This window comes from Lepisosteus oculatus, chromosome 15 (genome assembly GCF_040954835.1).
Source record: "Lepisosteus oculatus isolate fLepOcu1 chromosome 15, fLepOcu1.hap2, whole genome shotgun sequence".
Lineage (NCBI taxonomy): Eukaryota > Metazoa > Chordata > Actinopteri > Semionotiformes > Lepisosteidae > Lepisosteus > Lepisosteus oculatus.
The window spans coordinates 1,102,981-1,120,884 of NC_090710.1; the positions used below are offsets into that span (position 1 = coordinate 1,102,981).

Consider the following 17,904-nt stretch of genomic DNA (forward strand, 5'->3'; position numbering starts at 1 on the left):
TTACATACTGTATACTGTACCAATAGTGTTAGAAACAATACTGAAATTAAATTGAAAGCATAATGAAGCGAAACATATATAAGATATTATAGTAACTCATATTATATTATCTTTTAAAATAAATCAATAGTTTTGCTACATCCTGACAAGATTCTATAGAATTCCATAACGTGAGGGTCTGCTAGCAACTGTGAAAGACAGATGGCAGGCAGCAGCCTTTAGGAAACATACCATCTTCAAAACAACTTCAAATCTAAATGTTAATTCAGAACTTGTCTTCTTTCTTTTTCTTTGGTGTGTGAGCTATCTGAAATGCTGATTTGGCTTTAAACTGTTTGGTTGAGGCATTAACAGCCTGGCTGTAAAAACAAGGCCATCAGTGAAGGAGGTGCTGTATGGGTGATAATGTGTGGATGGTGGGGTACAAAGCTGGTGCTTGTTCTCCAAAAAATGTTAAGATGTGAAACGAAAATAAGCTTCAAGTTAGGGAACTCAAGCTACTCATTACACATTACAGCAGCAGTTTTTACCAGTCTAAGAAAACTCAGACATGTTTTTAAAAAATAACCCTTATTTAAAGATATGGTCAAGTATCCCAGAGGGAGAAGGGCAACACTTCCCAGTCCAGGGGGTTGCCCTCCATGCATTTTTACTGTTCTTCAAGCAAAAAACACAACCTATGAATGAAAACCGGATTCTATCCGTATTCCTTTTTCTTCTGACACATGCATTTGTAGAACTAATTAACTTCACATCCAAAGCCTCCACTGATACACTGACACTGATAACTCCTGCCACAACCCCTGCATTAGAGTGTGGAGCTTCCATATTAGTGTGTAATTTGACACTGTATTATTACATATCATTGAGTGGGATTCCAATCATTTTGGTTTCACCTCACTAGAGGTACTACCTCTGTCCACAGAACAACTTTTCTGAGCATAGACAGAATGTCCAATCAGAAACCAAAACCTTGAGCAGTGACCAGATCTGAAGCTAAAGGACTGCTTGATATGATTACATGAAGCAATGCCAAAAATCACTTCTTTGCTGCTCATTAACATATTTAAGTATTGATTGCTGTGTATCCGATGGATGACCAGGTATTTCAATATACTAGCATGAAAGTTTGCACAATAATGAATGAGTAAGAGGTGTAAATGAATTAGGAACTGAGAACTGCTTAGTTTGATGGACATAATTTTAACAGCTTTAAGAGCATTCAAGGATGTCTAATGCTGTATTTTCAGAATAGAGCCTATGTACCTATACCTACAAGGAATGTGCATTAATGCAACAAGATTTGGGTAAATTCAAAATCCTGTTACACCAAATATGTTTCACCTAAAACATTTTAGGTCAGAGAACAGGATGACATGGGTTATATGACTAGTTGCTAAGGTAACTCTGGCTTTGGGTATCCCTCCATTGACAATGCCTCTTCAAAAGTTCCCTTTCATCTCTTGAACTGCCTATTTACATACAGCAGTCAGGGCTTGCTGAGGAAGTGGCACCTAAGCTCTTGGAGGGAGCAGAGTGGCCTGGGAATTTATTAGTGTGGCATAACTCCCCTTAAATTTACTACTGGGAAAACTATCAGTGTGCTACCAATGCCAAAAGTATGGAATGTTTTACCTGCATTTTCATGTAATTTTCTTTTAATTGACACAATGTACCCAGCAACAGTTTCAAGACGAGACTATGTAAATGGAAACCGAGTATAAGGACATTTAGCACAGAGAATACGCTCTACATCATTACATAATGTGCCAAGAAACCAATTATCAATCCTTGTTGAAGAATCACTGAGATTCTTCCACAAGCCTCTCATGAGGAACATGAATCACTGAGGGGCCCTCTCTCAAACAAAACAGACAGGATTATTTAGTGTGTCTTGCAATTACTTTACACTGTCCCTGTTTAGATAACTAACCACTATAGCATTAAAATATTCTGGAAAGACTTCTAAAGTGTGAAGAAATTAAGGATACGTGCATTGCATGATAAGTTAATTTTCCATTTGTATTTTCATATTATGTTCACTGTTGTGATATTTGTTCAATCTATATCTAGGTTTCTTAATTGAATATGAGAGAAAGAAACAAGAGATACGTTTTGGGTCTGTAAGGAGAGCTTTTCTATTCTAATTATCCATGGCCTCCCAGGGGCTTTCAATAATATTAATCACACAGTCCTTCTTTTCTCTCTCTCTAAACCTGAAATTTTAGACTTTACTCTTGACTGATTCTTTCCTCCTGCCAGATTTCATGCAGCAGCTGTGTCCCACTCCCTCACTTTCCTCTTATCACCACATCTCTTCCTCTTACCTCCAAGACCCTATTATCTTTTCCTAAACATCTTCTATAGAATAAGTAATAGGTTTATTCCATGCTGAAAAAAAGAAGAAAGAGAACACAACGTTTCGCCCGTGGAGCCTTCTTCAGGTGTTTGCAATACATCCTCTCAGCCCCAACACTCTGGGATGTAATAAACATTTCCCTTGTAAATTCGCCTGATTTTCTATCTTCAGCTCACATCAGATTAAAGATATTTTTTCTAACCTATTAGAAACTGTCATGCTAATGTTTGGGACACCACATTATGGAGCTAGGGAGTCTTGACAGTGTTATTCTCAAGACGATATTGCTCAGGCAACACAGGCAGCAGGTGGGTGAGTCAGCATTTCAGATTATAGACTTGTAGTCTTGTCTTGTGTCACCATTTGATTGTCCCTGCTGTACTAGCCACCTTCCATTGCATCAAAATTGAGCTCTCCTGCAGGAAAGACTCCTGTGCCTCCTGTGATACCTGCACTGCTGTCCCAGCATGTAGGTTACAGATGGCACATGAACGTCACTTGGGCATAGTGAAAATCAAACAACAGTGCTTTGGATCTGGTGTGGTGGTCAGGGATAGACAGAGAAATCAAAGGACTTGCCTCTGCACCACCCCCTCCCGAGTCCCTAGATTGGGATAATCTGCAGCTGGACATCTGTGGGGAGTTATATGGCGTCTTACTCCATCAACTCTTCCTCATAATGGCCTATGACTCCATGGGATCAGTCACAAGTCAGGCTGTCATGGTCTACTTGGACTCCCTCTTTGCCTGCTGGGAACTGCCAACCACCATCACCACTAACAATAGGCTGTAGTTTATATTTGAGTTTGAGCCCCTTTTGGCTGACCAGGGCACTCATTCTACAACCCAAAGGCAAACTGAAGAGTGAAATGGCTGAACCAGTAACTAAAAATTGTAACCAATGTCAATCTGGCTGAGGGCTCCTTTTTAGCCATGCTCCTCTGACTCTGGTTCAATACAGGGCCAGACAGCAAACCACAGGTAGTGGCTCACTAGCCTTCATCATGCTAGGGCACAAGCTACAACTTCCTCTGGACAGACTCTGGACACTCAAACGTCTCCTATGTACATAGTGGCAGAATGCCAGCACTAGATGAAAAGGCTTTATGATTAATAACACAAGGTAAAGACACCTGGAATCGCCATCTTCGATTGGGTCCAGATCTGTTTACCCTATCGCAAGCACAAGCTTCGGTCTTTTTGGTCTTTTCCTGTGCAGGTCACAAAGAAACTAAGCCCAGCTACCTTCCACCTCTCTGACAGGTTACAATGACGGTTGCCTCTGCAAGGTGGCAGTGCTTACTCGCCCTGGCACTGAGGCTAACACTACTCCTGCTGGACTGCCAGGCAATGAGGACTTCCCAATAAGGAGGTCCAGAAAATAAATAATCAGTTTTGAATGAGGCTGGAAAGAACTGTGTTTTTTGTTTTTGCTCACCTGCTTGTTTAATGGTTGTTCTTCCTCTTCACTCTTCTGTCTGTTCAGCTGATTTTCTTCTTTGGTGGAACAGAAAACACTCTGACACCTCCTCAAAACCCATCCTGCTCTGTCTGTCCCTTCTACAGTAATTATTTCTTGTGATCCTGGACCTCATATCCCCTAGTATATAACTTATAAATGGTATTGTATTATATCTTTAAACTATAAAGTAATTTGTGCAGCTCTGAATGAAGAAAAGTGCATGTGTTTAATAATATTTTTGATTTCAATTTTGCATTTTAAAAACATCCAATCTAAACAGAACATCCCAGCCTTGTACCCCCTGCCTTCATTGTTTGTAATGTAGGGTTGCCGAACTGAAGGTTTAGTCCTAGAAGTTGAGAGTTTCGCTAGCCACCTTCCAAAGACATTTAATGTACTGTAATTGACAAATACCATTCTAATTATACAAAATAGTGTATTTTAGTTAAAATATTTTGCTCGTTATTAAAAAGTAAATGGAATATTTTATATAAAACTAGGAAGATGAATGATCTTTTATAAACCAACATGGTTATACTGTACAGTATTTAGACAAACACCTTATTTAAGGATCTTTTGTAAAATAATTACCCTACAAAGTACAAGAAAAGTTTTGGAGTTGTTTTACTTTTTTCGATCACATTTCTAGTAGACACTGCCCAGCTCTTAAGAACAGTGAGAATGTGTCTAATTTAAAAAAGTAGTTTCAGTTGCTTTTTAGTATAATGAACACATCAGTAAGTGAGAGCTAAGATCACATACTGTACATCTGTTACAGTAGATTTTTATGAGCAACAAAATTATAGCAGTACTTTCCATGGTTTGCTTAAGTAACAAGAATATAAAAAAATATTTAAGTAAGAGCAAGGAAATTAGACTTCATAAAAGATCAACATGAGAAAGCACCTCTTGTTGCATAGCCAATTGAGTTTACACAACTCCAGCACTTATTGTGCTGAAGTTTAGCTAACTCTGACATCCACACAGCCACCTGGGGATTAGACAGTCATTCACATACAGTATCCGTGATCGTGAAGTGGAAGAGACACCTTTAAAGACTGCAGTCAGTGAAGAGGGACTCACCTGTTGTTTCTGGAAGCCATTTCATCACGAAGCTTCTTGATGTCGCTTCTGCACTTCTCTATTTCCACCACCTTCAGTCCCTCCACTGCAAGAGATTAAACAGAAAGGTTACCAGGGAACAGTGAGGATGATGGGTAAGGTTTCGCTACAGGGAAATTGTGTGAAACATACAGTAGTGATGCTGACATTGCACCACGCCAGGTATGCCCCCAAACCTGTTCCCTGGGCTGCTTCTCTTTCAAACAATAGGAAACCTACAAAGGAGGAGCCACCAGTGAAAAAGGCAGGGGTTAGATTTCTTTCTGAAGAGCAAGTATTATTCTAAAAAAATTACCATGGCAGATAACAAAGTAAAAATAACCCTCCTAATGCTGCCTCCTTTTACTGTGTTCTTCTCACAACAGCCTCTTTCTCAAACTGTTCAGCCTAACTTAGAAACACTGAGTTTTTGGAGGCAGAGTTATGATTTACAGTACAAGACCTGCCTGGAGGTCATACAAAAAAGTTATGATTATGTTTTTGTAACTATCCTTTAATCAAAAGAAGATGACACAAAGCTTAAGATGCCTAAAGATTAGAAACCGTTCAGCTAGTTTTTAGGGTCCAGCAGGGAAAATGCACAAAATAGCAATGTTTTCTTCTGTGAAGATGGTAAAAAGGCAGGAATGAAAGCTAATAAGTCTAGGTCCTGTCAGAGTGTGGGGTAAAGTGACTAATTTACAAATCAAATTCATTTTAAGAATGATCAAGAGAAAAGCATATTCCTTATAAGAATTTCCCATGGTGAATGGATTGTATTTGACTGCTAAAATGTACTTTTATACATGGAATCTATGTTTCCAAGGGATGTGTACAATAGTACACCATGATATTCCAATAGTCCAGAGTAGTTACACATAGCAAAAGTATATTAAAGCCCTAAGAAACCACAACATAAGTATAAATAAGGCACAAGCATTCCTAAAACAAAAGACTTAATGAAAACTGGAGAGGAAATAGTTCCCTACAAGTTCTGAACAATGCACCTTAACTGCAATACAAAGAAATAAGTAATAGGTTTATTCCATGCTGAAATGAAGAAGAAAGAAAACACAACGTTTCGGCCGTGGAGCCTTCTTCAGGTTTATTCCTTTTTTTCAGCATAGAATAAACCTATTACTTGTTCCTTTGCACTTCTAGTAAACAACACCGCTCCTGCCAATCAGCCAACCACGACACTCCATCAATTAGCGCACCTTCTCCCTCGCACAATACTTAAACCCTCCAGAAGCCTCTGTTCCTTGCCCAGTATTGGTTGTTCTTTGGAGCTTCTACCTTGCCTTAGTTTCTGTATCCTACTTGCTCTTCGTTATGAACCTTGGAACTTTCCTTCGACCTTGTCTACTGTCTTGCCCTTTTGGATTGGAAGCCCTCTCGTTGACCTTCACCTTTTGTATCACGGAACTGTCTTTTGACTGTGACTTCAGCCTTGCCCTCTTCTGGATTGGAAACCTACTCACCTACTGTACCTTTTGTTACTAACCTCGGAACTGGACTCGGACCTCGCCTCTCGCCTAGCCCTCCTAAGGTACCGCATAGGGTTCATCTTCCTGTTTTCTCAGCGGGTCATTTGTGACACCGATAATATCTCTGCTACTCTTAAATCTTACTATATTTTGGATTTTAGATTAGTAGAGATTTATTAAAGTAGTTCAAGAATTTAATTTATTGAAGACAATTTAATGGAGCCTTTCAGGGTTTTGATATGGTGGCAGATGACTTCTACAGTAAAATCATGTTATCCTGTAATATCACAGTTTCAGTCTAATGAGGCCTTTCAGCTTAAATGTCAAATGGCAAATGGGAATCACTTTACATTAGCTGCAGCTTGGGTACAAAATTGCTTATGAAGCAAAAGTTTGGGATGAAGGCAGCTGAACTAATCAACCTCAGCTGTCTCCACTCCAAACTAATTCTGATGTAATTGCCTCAGTTCCCATATATACCACATGTCACCCCCTCCTCCACCCCATCTCCACCTTTGCAGCTGCACCTTGGATGCCTTTACACCAAGCCTGGTGGGTTCCAGCCTTCCTGTCCATTGGCTAGGAGGTTGGCCCTCAGCCAAGCAGGTTAAGCCAAAGTTTTCACAGATTCACTAAATGATTCTTCTGCCACACAATGTTTGTCTGCTGTTGTTTCTTGTGAACTACAAAAAAAATAAAAAATTGTTTTTTTTTTAAACAGGCTCCCTGTGAGTACAGTAGGTGACTTATGCAACACTAAGCGACCTTGAATCTTGCAAGGTCAGTTAAGGAGGATCTTAAAACAATGGAGCACATGATTCATCAGTTACAAAACCTTTATCAACATCTTTAACTCGAGGACACAAAGCAGCATATCACATCTAAAATATCTTTGCCTGATGAACAAGGTTCATATCAGTTTGGTCCTCTCTCTTCCCTGAACCTGATGAGCTATTGATGGATTTGAACAGAGCTGTAAAATATAGTAACTCCAAAATGGATTTAAAAATAGTAATTTGAAAAATTGGCAGAATGTTAAAAAAAGATATTATAATAATAAAAGTGAGACTTTTATCATAGCAAGGAAAAAAGCAATAACCACAAATAACTGCTGAGATGAGGTGTGTAGATGTGCTCCTTTAGAAAAAAATGTCAAGAATTATGTTTTGTCAGTCTGATGCATTTCAGTTTTTTAATAATTATTAAAAATAATTCCTTACACTTCTATAGAGCTTTTCTGGACACTCTATTCAAAGCACTTTACAGGTAATGGGGACTCCCCTCCACCACCACCAGTGTGCAGCCCCACCTGGATGATGCGCTGACAGCCATAGTGCACCAGAACGCTCACCACACATCAGCTATCAGTGCGGAGGAGAACAGAGTGATGAAGCCAATCCATAGTTTTGCACTCACTGTATATTATGATTTTCTTGCATGTTGTGTAAAGCATATTATTTATGAGTTTCTGCAAACTCAGCACCAAGTGGACACAGAGTTAAGCAGAATCAGACCAGCAGTTTAACCCACACAGTGGAGACATTACAAGGGCATTGTTGTCTTCAACACATTGTAGTGGGTAAAGCAGAACACAGAAGCCACACAATAATAGGTGATAATGTTAGTACAAATGAGCAATCAGTTTTAATGTAAAGAATATGACGACAGGGCAGTACAGTGGCACAATGGTTAACATTGTTATCTCTGTGGAGCCTGGATGTTCTCCCTGTGTTCGTGTGGCTTTCCTCCAGATGCTCCAGTTTTCCCTTAGCCTAAAAACATACATTGGCTTCTGGAAAAATTGGCCCTGGTATAAGAGTGCACGTGTGCCCTACAACGGATTGGTGTCCCATTCAGGGTGGACAGTGCCTTGCACCCACTGATTGTTGGGATGGACTCCAGTTCCTCTGTGACCCTGAATTGGAAGAAGTGGTTAAGAAATAGATGGATGGATAAACATGACAATAAAATCTGAAAGAAATGCTGTGTCTGTATTATGGATAAGTTTAAACCATCATATTCCCTATTAAAAGGAGCCGTGGTAGCTCAGATGGTTCAATCCCAGGTAGGGGCCAGCGATGTAGCTCCCAGGTCCACTCAGCCTGCTTTCCAAATGAGTACCTGGGGTAACAGGCCGGCCGGAGCGTGATGCTGACCACATCACCTCCACCTCCAGTGTTGGATGGTCAAGAAAAATGGTGGCCCTTGCCCCCCATTCCCCATGGGCCTTTATGGCCTGAAAAGGAACCTACCGACCTACTATTCCCTACTAAAAACACTGGAACACTATCAGAAAAAAGGTCTAGTATAGGAAAGTGAAGAAATGTATATAATGTGTTGGCCAGTCAGAACAGAATTATTTACATGTCTACATGTCCCACAACAGGTCTCCTTAAGCATTATAAGCAACTTCTTAAAGTGAGGAGATGAACAGTAAAACATGCCTTTCAGTTTAATTCTACAAAGGGCAATAATACAAATACAAGTACAATGACTCAGTGATATCAACATTTTTCATTACCTGCAAAGAGTTTGCTCAAGCCTGAGAGAATGTTAACTGCATTGTAAACAAGAGGAACATTTGCAAAAATGTCAGTTTTCTCAAAAATGTGAGTTCAAGAAATATAGCAGAAAATATCATAAGCCTTCAGTTAAATAATGGTTTCTCTAACATAACCAAAGCAGCTATTTGCTCTATTTGTTTTATAAAAGACAGCACCTAAATGAATCATTTAAGAAGCACAGTGTAAGATGATGTTTGCTGAGCCGTAAAACTGGATACCAGCCTGTTTGTAGCAAAATCCCTTCTTCATGAGTTTAAACATTGAACATAGAAAAATTAATCAACAATGTTTTAAGAAAATCAAGATTACACTACTGAGAGTTTAAAGAGAAGATTAGGCAGAAATGTTCTCATCTTCCTTTCCCAATCAAACACAAATGTCAAAGGCACAATGTCTTTAATAAACCCACAATCATTACAGCTCCACAGCACTGGCTGCTCATTACTGGTTTCCAGGGATACTTTGTAAACAATGGCCTGCCAGATTAGTGCAGAGTCCTGCAACAATGGAAAAGACCTTAATGAGAATTTGCTAGAGTGAATCACCTCACACAAGCCCTAATCACTCCAGATGCCTGTAATGTAAGATGGCGGTTGACAACTTGTGCTAAGCAAACCAAAAGCCTTGTCACTGTTACACAGCAGCAGGTGTATCTTAATGTTGTGACTAGTAAAGGACCATTGATGCAGAGTTAATATATATGTTATAATTTGGCATGAAGCCTGTTTAGCATGTGGTATTTATTTTACTTTAACAGGGACTCTTCAACAGTCTATTCAAATAAAACTGGCATAGTTTAGTGGGAAAACACCTCAATTAAACCTATAATTAACTGAAAAAATATAATGATAACCATAATAAAATGTATAAAACACAGTTTTTGTGAAAAGGGACATGAATGCTGGAGTAATTTAACAAAGATGTAGTTGGGTAACAGTCACAAATTGATGAGAAAATGCTAATACATAGTAATGTGCAATCTTGGGTACCTTTCTAGGAGTGCAATTAATTTAAGTTCAGAAGCAATTTTAAAAACCTATCCCATCTCAATTCCATTGCCTGGAATTAAGGAGCCAAGTTACAACTCTTCTGGTTACATTTGTGACGTTTGGACAGTTTCACCTTGATCTTCCAGATTGTTCTGTAGTAACCTTTGTCTTGCCCAGCAGTGAATAAACAACGAAGGTAATCACAAATGCAGAGATGATTACTTACATTCAACTCTTTTCTCCAGCATCGCCAGTCGATTTGTGACTTCTGTTTTCAGCTCATTTATTTTGAATGCCCTGCAGAACACAAGCTTAGTTTAGAATCTTGTAAAATATTAATGAATTTACATTTTTAGTGCATTAAAAATGATAAGAACCACTTCTGCTGACATATCTAATATTTTTCAATACTCATTTAAGAATTGTTACTTAAGAGATTGATGAAGGTCACTACAGAGCTTAATAGTGAAATCCCTTCCATATTTTTTCTCTGAATTCTTGAGTCACAATATAAACAGAAGTAAATTTAATAATAACACTACATATTGTCATTTTCCTATGAAGTGATTCTATCACAGTGCCAGATGTTTTTAAAAGGTCCAAGTTTTACCTTCTTCATTAGAAGTATTCTGTTATCCATCCCGTGCAATAATAATTATCTGTATAAAACCTACTTTTGAGTATAGGTGCAAATTTATCTTTTCATTTTCCAGTTATGTCCTCATACCAAACTTTATTTGAAATAGCTACTAATGTAAATATAATTGATACTCTTTAAAATTCTAAAAGCCTTAATCAAATCTTCCCTTTCCACTCTTCTCATCTTTATCCCTAGAATATATATCCCTGGAATCCCTAGAATAGAATATTCTTGTTCTTCTCTGGATTTTCTCTATGATATCGAAGTTCTTTAGGTAAATTTTTAAAGATGGTTATTACCTTCTATCTCAAAATCTGTGAGTATTTATTATAATTGTCATTATGTTAGAAAAGCAATCTATTCTACACAGCTTAATACAATGATGCAGTGATAAAGGACAGCAACTGAACAGTCCACAAAATCCCTAGGTTTAGATTTTGTTTAAAGTGAGCACAGCTAATTTTTTTATTTTTTCAATTATGAAATCACAAACATTAATCTATTATTAATAAATAAATGTATACCCACACACACACAGCATAGTCAGTTTTATAAAGCTCACACAATAGCATAGATCTAAGTATTAACCTGTGGGAAAGATGTTCTGACATGTCTACCTGTCAGAATCCTTCATTGTTCTCCGCAATCTGTGCCCAATGGTGCCTTACAGGAGAGTTAAAGCTGATCAGAAGAGTGAGACATCTCCAGATTAAGTTACCTTGATATTACAGGCACACAGAAAATCCCAGGGCCCACTGTGGTGTTAAAAGTTGAAAGAATCCTTGTGGACTCAATCCCACTTACCAGCATTCAACTGCCATTATCTGGGAAATCTCGGTTATAGTCAGTGAATGGGCTTTGTAAAAGTTTGAACTAGCAACATCTGTGCTTTAGGTTCACTTTAAGTCCAGCCTACACTGTGAGCCACTGCCTTTACTGGTTTAGGCATTTTGGAGTCTTAAATTATACTTGATTCACAAATAAGTCAACTGCAAGTGCTCAGCATCTGCATGTCAGGTATACACTGATATATTTCACACAAATACTGAAGAAATATATTTTCACCAGTGAGCATGTACATCTAAAACAATGTTAAGAGGCAGGTCCAGGGATATTAGAATCTTGTAACATAATGTATTTACCTGGAAAACTGTTCAGCTACCTGGGTCAAAACATTTTGAAAGAGTTCTTCTTTATCTGAAAAAAGCAACATATATATCATATACATAATCATACATATAATCAATAACATACAGCAAATAACCTCCATATTGCAGCAAAAAACTTTGCAAAGCCAATTGCAAAACACTGATATGGATACACTGGGCTCCCAAATCTTAATAAGGAATATACACCACAATAAATTACTGAAGCTATTCAACAGTTCAAATAGCATGTGTTATGTTGGATATTGTTTACACAGAACTTTCACATTGATCAGTCTTTATGTTGGGCTGTAATAAGAAAGTAGTGCATATGGTGACACACATCTAACCCAGCAGGCATGGGATGGCAGCCCATTATAGGGCACACACTCACATCCACCAGCACATGCTGAGATACCAATTAACCTGGACAGCATGGACTGGAAGGATACCACGAAAACTCAGCACAGAAGGACTCAAACCCAAGACCCAGAAACAGTGTCAGAGCAGAGATGCACCCATCACACTGGCTGCAAGCATTATTAACTTGCAGTGACTAAGCATTAAGTAAGCAAGCTTTCATTACTTGCAGTTAAGTAGTTTGGACAAACCCTAATAACACAGAGAAGAGGATTCGAATTAGTGAACTTTACCGGTGTAACTTGTCTGGTTGAGAAGTGTGACAACTTGTAGGGAAGAACCTGTCAGAATCCCAAAAAGAAGCAGACCAGAACCTCCAACGGTGATGCAGAATTCTTCAGTAACAAAAGATTATGAATGGGGATACAGTCAGGAAATTGGATGTTTAGGTGTGTGTAAAAGGCCCAAAGGAATCTTTAGGAATCATCCAGAGAGACTGAAGAGCTCTGAGGAATATTGTTTGTAGTGTGTGTAAGTGGGGGAATGAATAAGAACCCCCCATAATAGGATTTAATTAGGGCAAATATGACTTCTCAACGAGCAGTAAAAGATGCTGCGCCAATCCTAAAATTATCAGAAATTTCCAGTATTGAAGCTGATTTATTTAATGCTTTTTGAAGGACTTATTGTGGTGATTAAGGGTTATGGTTACGATGGGTGGATTAAGTACACTTCAATACTTAAAGACTTATTTTACTGTCTTAGGTTTGGAAAGAAAAGCAATTTCACAAAACAATTTGAAACAACAAAGAACAGTTTATTGGACTGCAGTGTCAGTAAAACATCAGTGAAATCAGTACAGTAATTCCTTGCTATACTCAAATTTACCTGTGTGGAATTTCTTGAATACAATTTTAACTTGACTCTATACCATCGACGATTTTGAATATCTGTGAAGTTAAGAAGCACTTATGAGCTTTGCCGTGTGCTGGCTTGAGATATGTCCGCAATTTCTCTCACAATCATAAATTGTTCTGCACATATTAGTACATTATTGCATTGGACTTTGATTATATTTGATAGTACACAAAAATGTTAGTGATAGGGATTTCCTAAATAAAAGTGATAGTCATTAGTGAAGAACTTGGAAGAAAAAATGAATGTGCTTGATAAGGTGCATGAAGTGCAAAAGTGCTGTTGGTCAGTTGTTTGGTGTAAATGATTCTACAATTCAGACATTAAAGAAAATCGAAGAAGCTATCAGAGTGAGTGTAAGAAGTGATACAACAACACTGTACGTGCCACGTGACCCAATCTACACGGGCATCATCACAGCAATAAAGGTAAGTATTATGTCAGAACCCCACTTAAAAACTATCAATACAATATTGTTTCCAAAATATTTTGCATTTTACTTTATTCTGATTCTATTATTTTACTTCATTGTATATCAAAAAATGAGGGATTTTAATAGTGACTACTAACCCTATTTTCCTAAAAGGTCTTTTAGGTTTACCAACCACAAATTTACCTACAATGAAGGTAAATGTTTTCAGGAACATAAACCTTGTGATTGGCAAGGCATTACTGTATACAGTTCTGACTGCCCTCTATCTCAATAAAAAACTGAAAGGGACCTTGAACTGCCCCATGACCCTGAATTGGATGAAGTGGTTGGAAAATGGATGGATCTTGAACAGGATTCACTTGCTGAAGGAATGTCTTCTCAATTACATTCAGGTATGTATAAAAACTGGTTTTGTAGGTCTAAATCACTTGAGTTAACTTTTGTTAGTCCATAGGTAAATATAACTCCATTTAAAAAAATAAGTGACAAAAATAATTTGTGATCACAAAGAAAGGAGTAAGTTTAATTGAGAACAGGACAGTGTTTGAAATCCTGAAATGTACTTACAAAGTCGGCTTATTTTTAAGTTAGACAACTTCAAGTTGTACTGTGAAAAGACAGCCAGTTCTTTAGGATGAAAATCACGAACATACATTTTCATAACTGAAAATAGGATGGAAAGAAAGGATCCTGTCACAGTGTAGAGACATTGACAAAAGGTTGATTGTAACTCTAACCTTTGCTATGAGTACATCCATAACTTAACATCTGAGCAAACATATACTATAAATCTGCAAGGGTGGAAATAATCTTATAGTTGTACAATCCTGAGAGACAGCAATAGGTAATAATTCCTCTGTTTTACAGCTATTAAACAGCCTAAATTATACTGCTTTATAGCACCAGCCTATTAAACATGAAATTATGTCAACCTTTTTAAATATTCACAGCTGCATAACCTGAGGAGTGTATTTTCATTGCAGTTGACTGTACTCTCTGTGAACAGATAGATTAAGTACAAATTAAAAGCTTTGAGAAAACTGGCACAACTCTAGTTCAGCAGTGAGGTTCTTATACAACCCTAGTACGATGTGCTGGAAGGTTTCTGCAATCCTGGCACAGATACAGAAGAGAAAGGCCTTTATTCAAAAATTCATTTGTGACTATACAGTAAATGCCAAATTCTTCAGGATTCAAAATTTTAACAGGTATCTGTTTATTCATTGTTTCCCATCATTTACATTGTGCATTTTACACCGCCAGTTAGGGGTAGAGGCAGAGGCAGAGCACAGCTACACACATTACATATTTAACCCATGGGTAACAGTATTTGCAAAAATAAATAAATCCCCTTTATGGATAATATTTTCATCTTTGTAATTATTTTAGTAAAAACATGATTTTAACATTTTTATTTTAACAAAGGTGCAATGAACACAATCAATGTACTTTATTTTGTTCAAGCAAACGGACACATCTTTAATGCAAAATTCATCCCAAATCAGTCAAATTCAATTTCTGATAATTTTCTATTCGCAAAACTTAAGTGGATTTTATATTGTTTACATAAAAAATGACCTCTTTGCTAGTTATGGCTGTATGAGATACTTGTTTAGCTTGATCACAGACAATAGTCTACACCAAATTATGTCCACTTTAGGACAATTTGCTTTGAGTGCACTTCTCTGTTTGTTTGCATGAGGAGCAGAGCTCACAGAGCATGTTACCCTCCATTTAGCTAGTTTCCCGAGGACCCAGATAGCCTACCTGTTGATATGTCATGTAGCCGAGATTTGTTTTCTCCACAATTAGCCATGGGTGTTTGGTTTGATGAAATTCAAATTGTTCAGTAGTCCTAGAGTTTCATTACTAAAATTAACGTCTACTTCACTTTGAAATGAATTGTTTGGTGTATCCCACTTCTTATTTTCTACAGCCATGCTCTTAACTGTCATTAGTTGAAACTACATATCAGTAGCACAATTCACACACGCCGGCTGCTCAGGGCTTCCTTCATTTCTAGTTTCAATACTGGTTGAGATTCATCACAAACTGTTCTGGTACATTTACTGAATTAATCCGATTGAAGACTGATCTTCACTAGAAGCCTTTTTAAAGCTTTTTTCTGTCTGAAAATGTTTATTTTGACTGCTTCCCCACTTACACTCACACTGTAGACAGTGCTGCAATATACATTGGAAACATACACAGAAAGTCAGCCAGCGTAGGAAAGCACCACTCTATCTCCAGTAATGTTATTTAAGCTTCAAGTCTATTTAAAGGTATTTTTAGATCGTAAAAACACGTTTTTATGTCACAAGGAGCACATTGCTGTGCTTAGTGGTCCTGGAATACGAATAGTCTAAAAATGAAATGTGCTGGAGTTCCAGAGAGCTCTGGGAAATTAAGCATAGTTTTACATACTTCCACACATTTTTTCCACTGTATCCTCCACAGAGAGACCAGGAATCCAGATACAGAAAACCAAATCCTGTGGCTCTCAATTTCAGCAGATCACACAATAAAGGGTCCTGATTGATTCATACCAGGAGAGTATTCCAACTGAAAGGCAGGTAGCTTCGTATGGGTCAGACACTGCTGGCTAAAATTGTGTCTATACCATCAGCTTCTTCTGAATGTTCCCTAAGATGTGGCAAACAGCTTGCCATACCCTACTAATGCTGATTAGGATTGGCTGTTTTTAGTCCACTGTCCTGGATGCCTATGAGCTAGCAGTATTAGCAGTTGTGTTTTTTTCTTAAATGATATATTAAGCTCTTTCTGACGTGGGATCATAGTGTAAAAAAGGGTAAAGAATGGAAAGTACACAAGACAGAGGGTGTGTGTAGTCTCTTTCTCTTCTCAGGTGATGGTACAAAGGTTGTAGTGGTGCGGTGAGTTGATTGACAAGATTGTTGAGTGACTCCAACCGTGGGGAGTATGTGAAGACTCAGGTGAATGTTCTGTTAATTGGGAATTCTATACTCAGCAGGTTTAGATAACACTCCGGATAAAAACCACCAATTTATTTGTATAATATTAGGAATATTAAAGTACAGATAAATAGCAAGGTTTCATACAATCGGTATTGCTCTTTGAAAACAGTGCTCATCAGCTCTTAAAATGTAATCCTGTAATTTAATATGTGCTACGTAAACTGATAAAGTTGCTGCCCTGGAAACCAGAAGTGTCTCCAAGTTGGCAACATTACAAATTTGAAAGAAGGGGACTCTGACCTTTAACTTTCACATGAAACATCTTTATTGGCAGGGAGGTGTGGTTAAATAAAACACCTTTTCTGAGAACCAGTTAATGGACAATGGATATCAAAACTACAGTGCTTGTTAGGTCTTAAAGTGTATGGGACTCGATTCTGAAAATGTGGTAAAACATTCCTCTATGTTGCTAGAACTCAGTAGCTAATTTGCCAAATCTTCTCTTTGTACTGGATGTCTCCTGACAAAAATAAACAAACATGAGAACTTAAGATCATAAAGTCAATGAACAGCACTAATCTCATATTGCAGGTTTAATTGCTGCAAAGTTTATTGAAGAGTATCACAATGTTTTCTGGAGAATCTTAGCGAACCACCCTCTACAACATGGTTAGGCAGTTTATTCCAACAACTCACAGCTCTTCCTAAAATTATACATTTCCAATATACCTTCTTAAAACAAGACAGTCCAATTAACATTATGTTAGCCAGATCTTTTCATATTCTGAATATGTAACCAATCTGAGCAACTCTACCACTCCACTGTAGAATGAAGAGTGTAAGTTATTTTTAATACTCTTGGTATATCATATTTATCAAATGGGAAATATCTGGTACATTAAATTCTCAAAAAGTTAAAAAACAGCATATCTACTGTACAGTATATAAACCAGGAATTTCAGTTTTATTTGTCACAAACCTGTTATGAAAACCACAATGAATAAAGTGACTAACAGCAGGTTCTCAGTTGACTCCAGCCAACCGACAGGCTATGATCACTCCTGATGAAAGCCTCCTGGAAATCAACAGTGTGATGGGTAGTATACTGGGACCTAAAACCAAGATCCACCTTGGAACATGGAATGTCCAACCCATGTATGAAACATCCAGCACAAGTACTCAATGAAATACAATTTTGACATACTAGGGCCCTGGTGGACCAGTTCTGGTTATCAAATAACAAATGAGGGATCACAGATTCAAAAGAAAAAGCCAGATCCTTACTGGACTGGGAACCAGTGAGTGAAAGAATGATGAGAGTGCTCCACATTTTAGCTACAAGCCAGACATACTGCAAACTTACCATCTTGATCTGTTATGGTCCAACCAATGAAGCCGAAGAGCAGGAAAAAAATGACTGGCATAAACAATTGCAACTGGAGGTTTCCAAGGGTTCTGAACACGGCATACTCCTTATCATCAGTAATATGAATGACAAAGTGGGATCCGATAA

At 37.8% G+C, this 17,904-nt stretch overlaps 1 protein-coding gene across 9 annotated transcripts in view; it reads right to left on the minus strand.

The window, feature by feature from the left end:
• The window catches only part of pde9aa (phosphodiesterase 9aa), a 66,844-nt gene that overhangs the window by 20,840 nt on the left and 28,100 nt on the right, over window positions 1-17,904 (minus strand). For 8 of the 9 annotated variants that reach the window (XM_015363564.2, XM_015363563.2, XM_006638966.3 and 5 more), the window contains 3 exons: window positions 11,745-11,799; window positions 10,189-10,259; window positions 4,905-4,989 (listed from right to left, as the gene is read on the minus strand). In XM_015363564.2, coding sequence (XP_015219050.1) covers window positions 4,905-4,989; window positions 10,189-10,259; window positions 11,745-11,799 — 211 coding nt within the window. Of the gene's footprint in view, window positions 1-4,904; window positions 4,990-10,188; window positions 10,260-11,744; window positions 11,800-15,222; window positions 15,996-17,904 lie in introns of those variants that run through there. The other variant, XM_015363569.2, reaches the window with a different exon arrangement.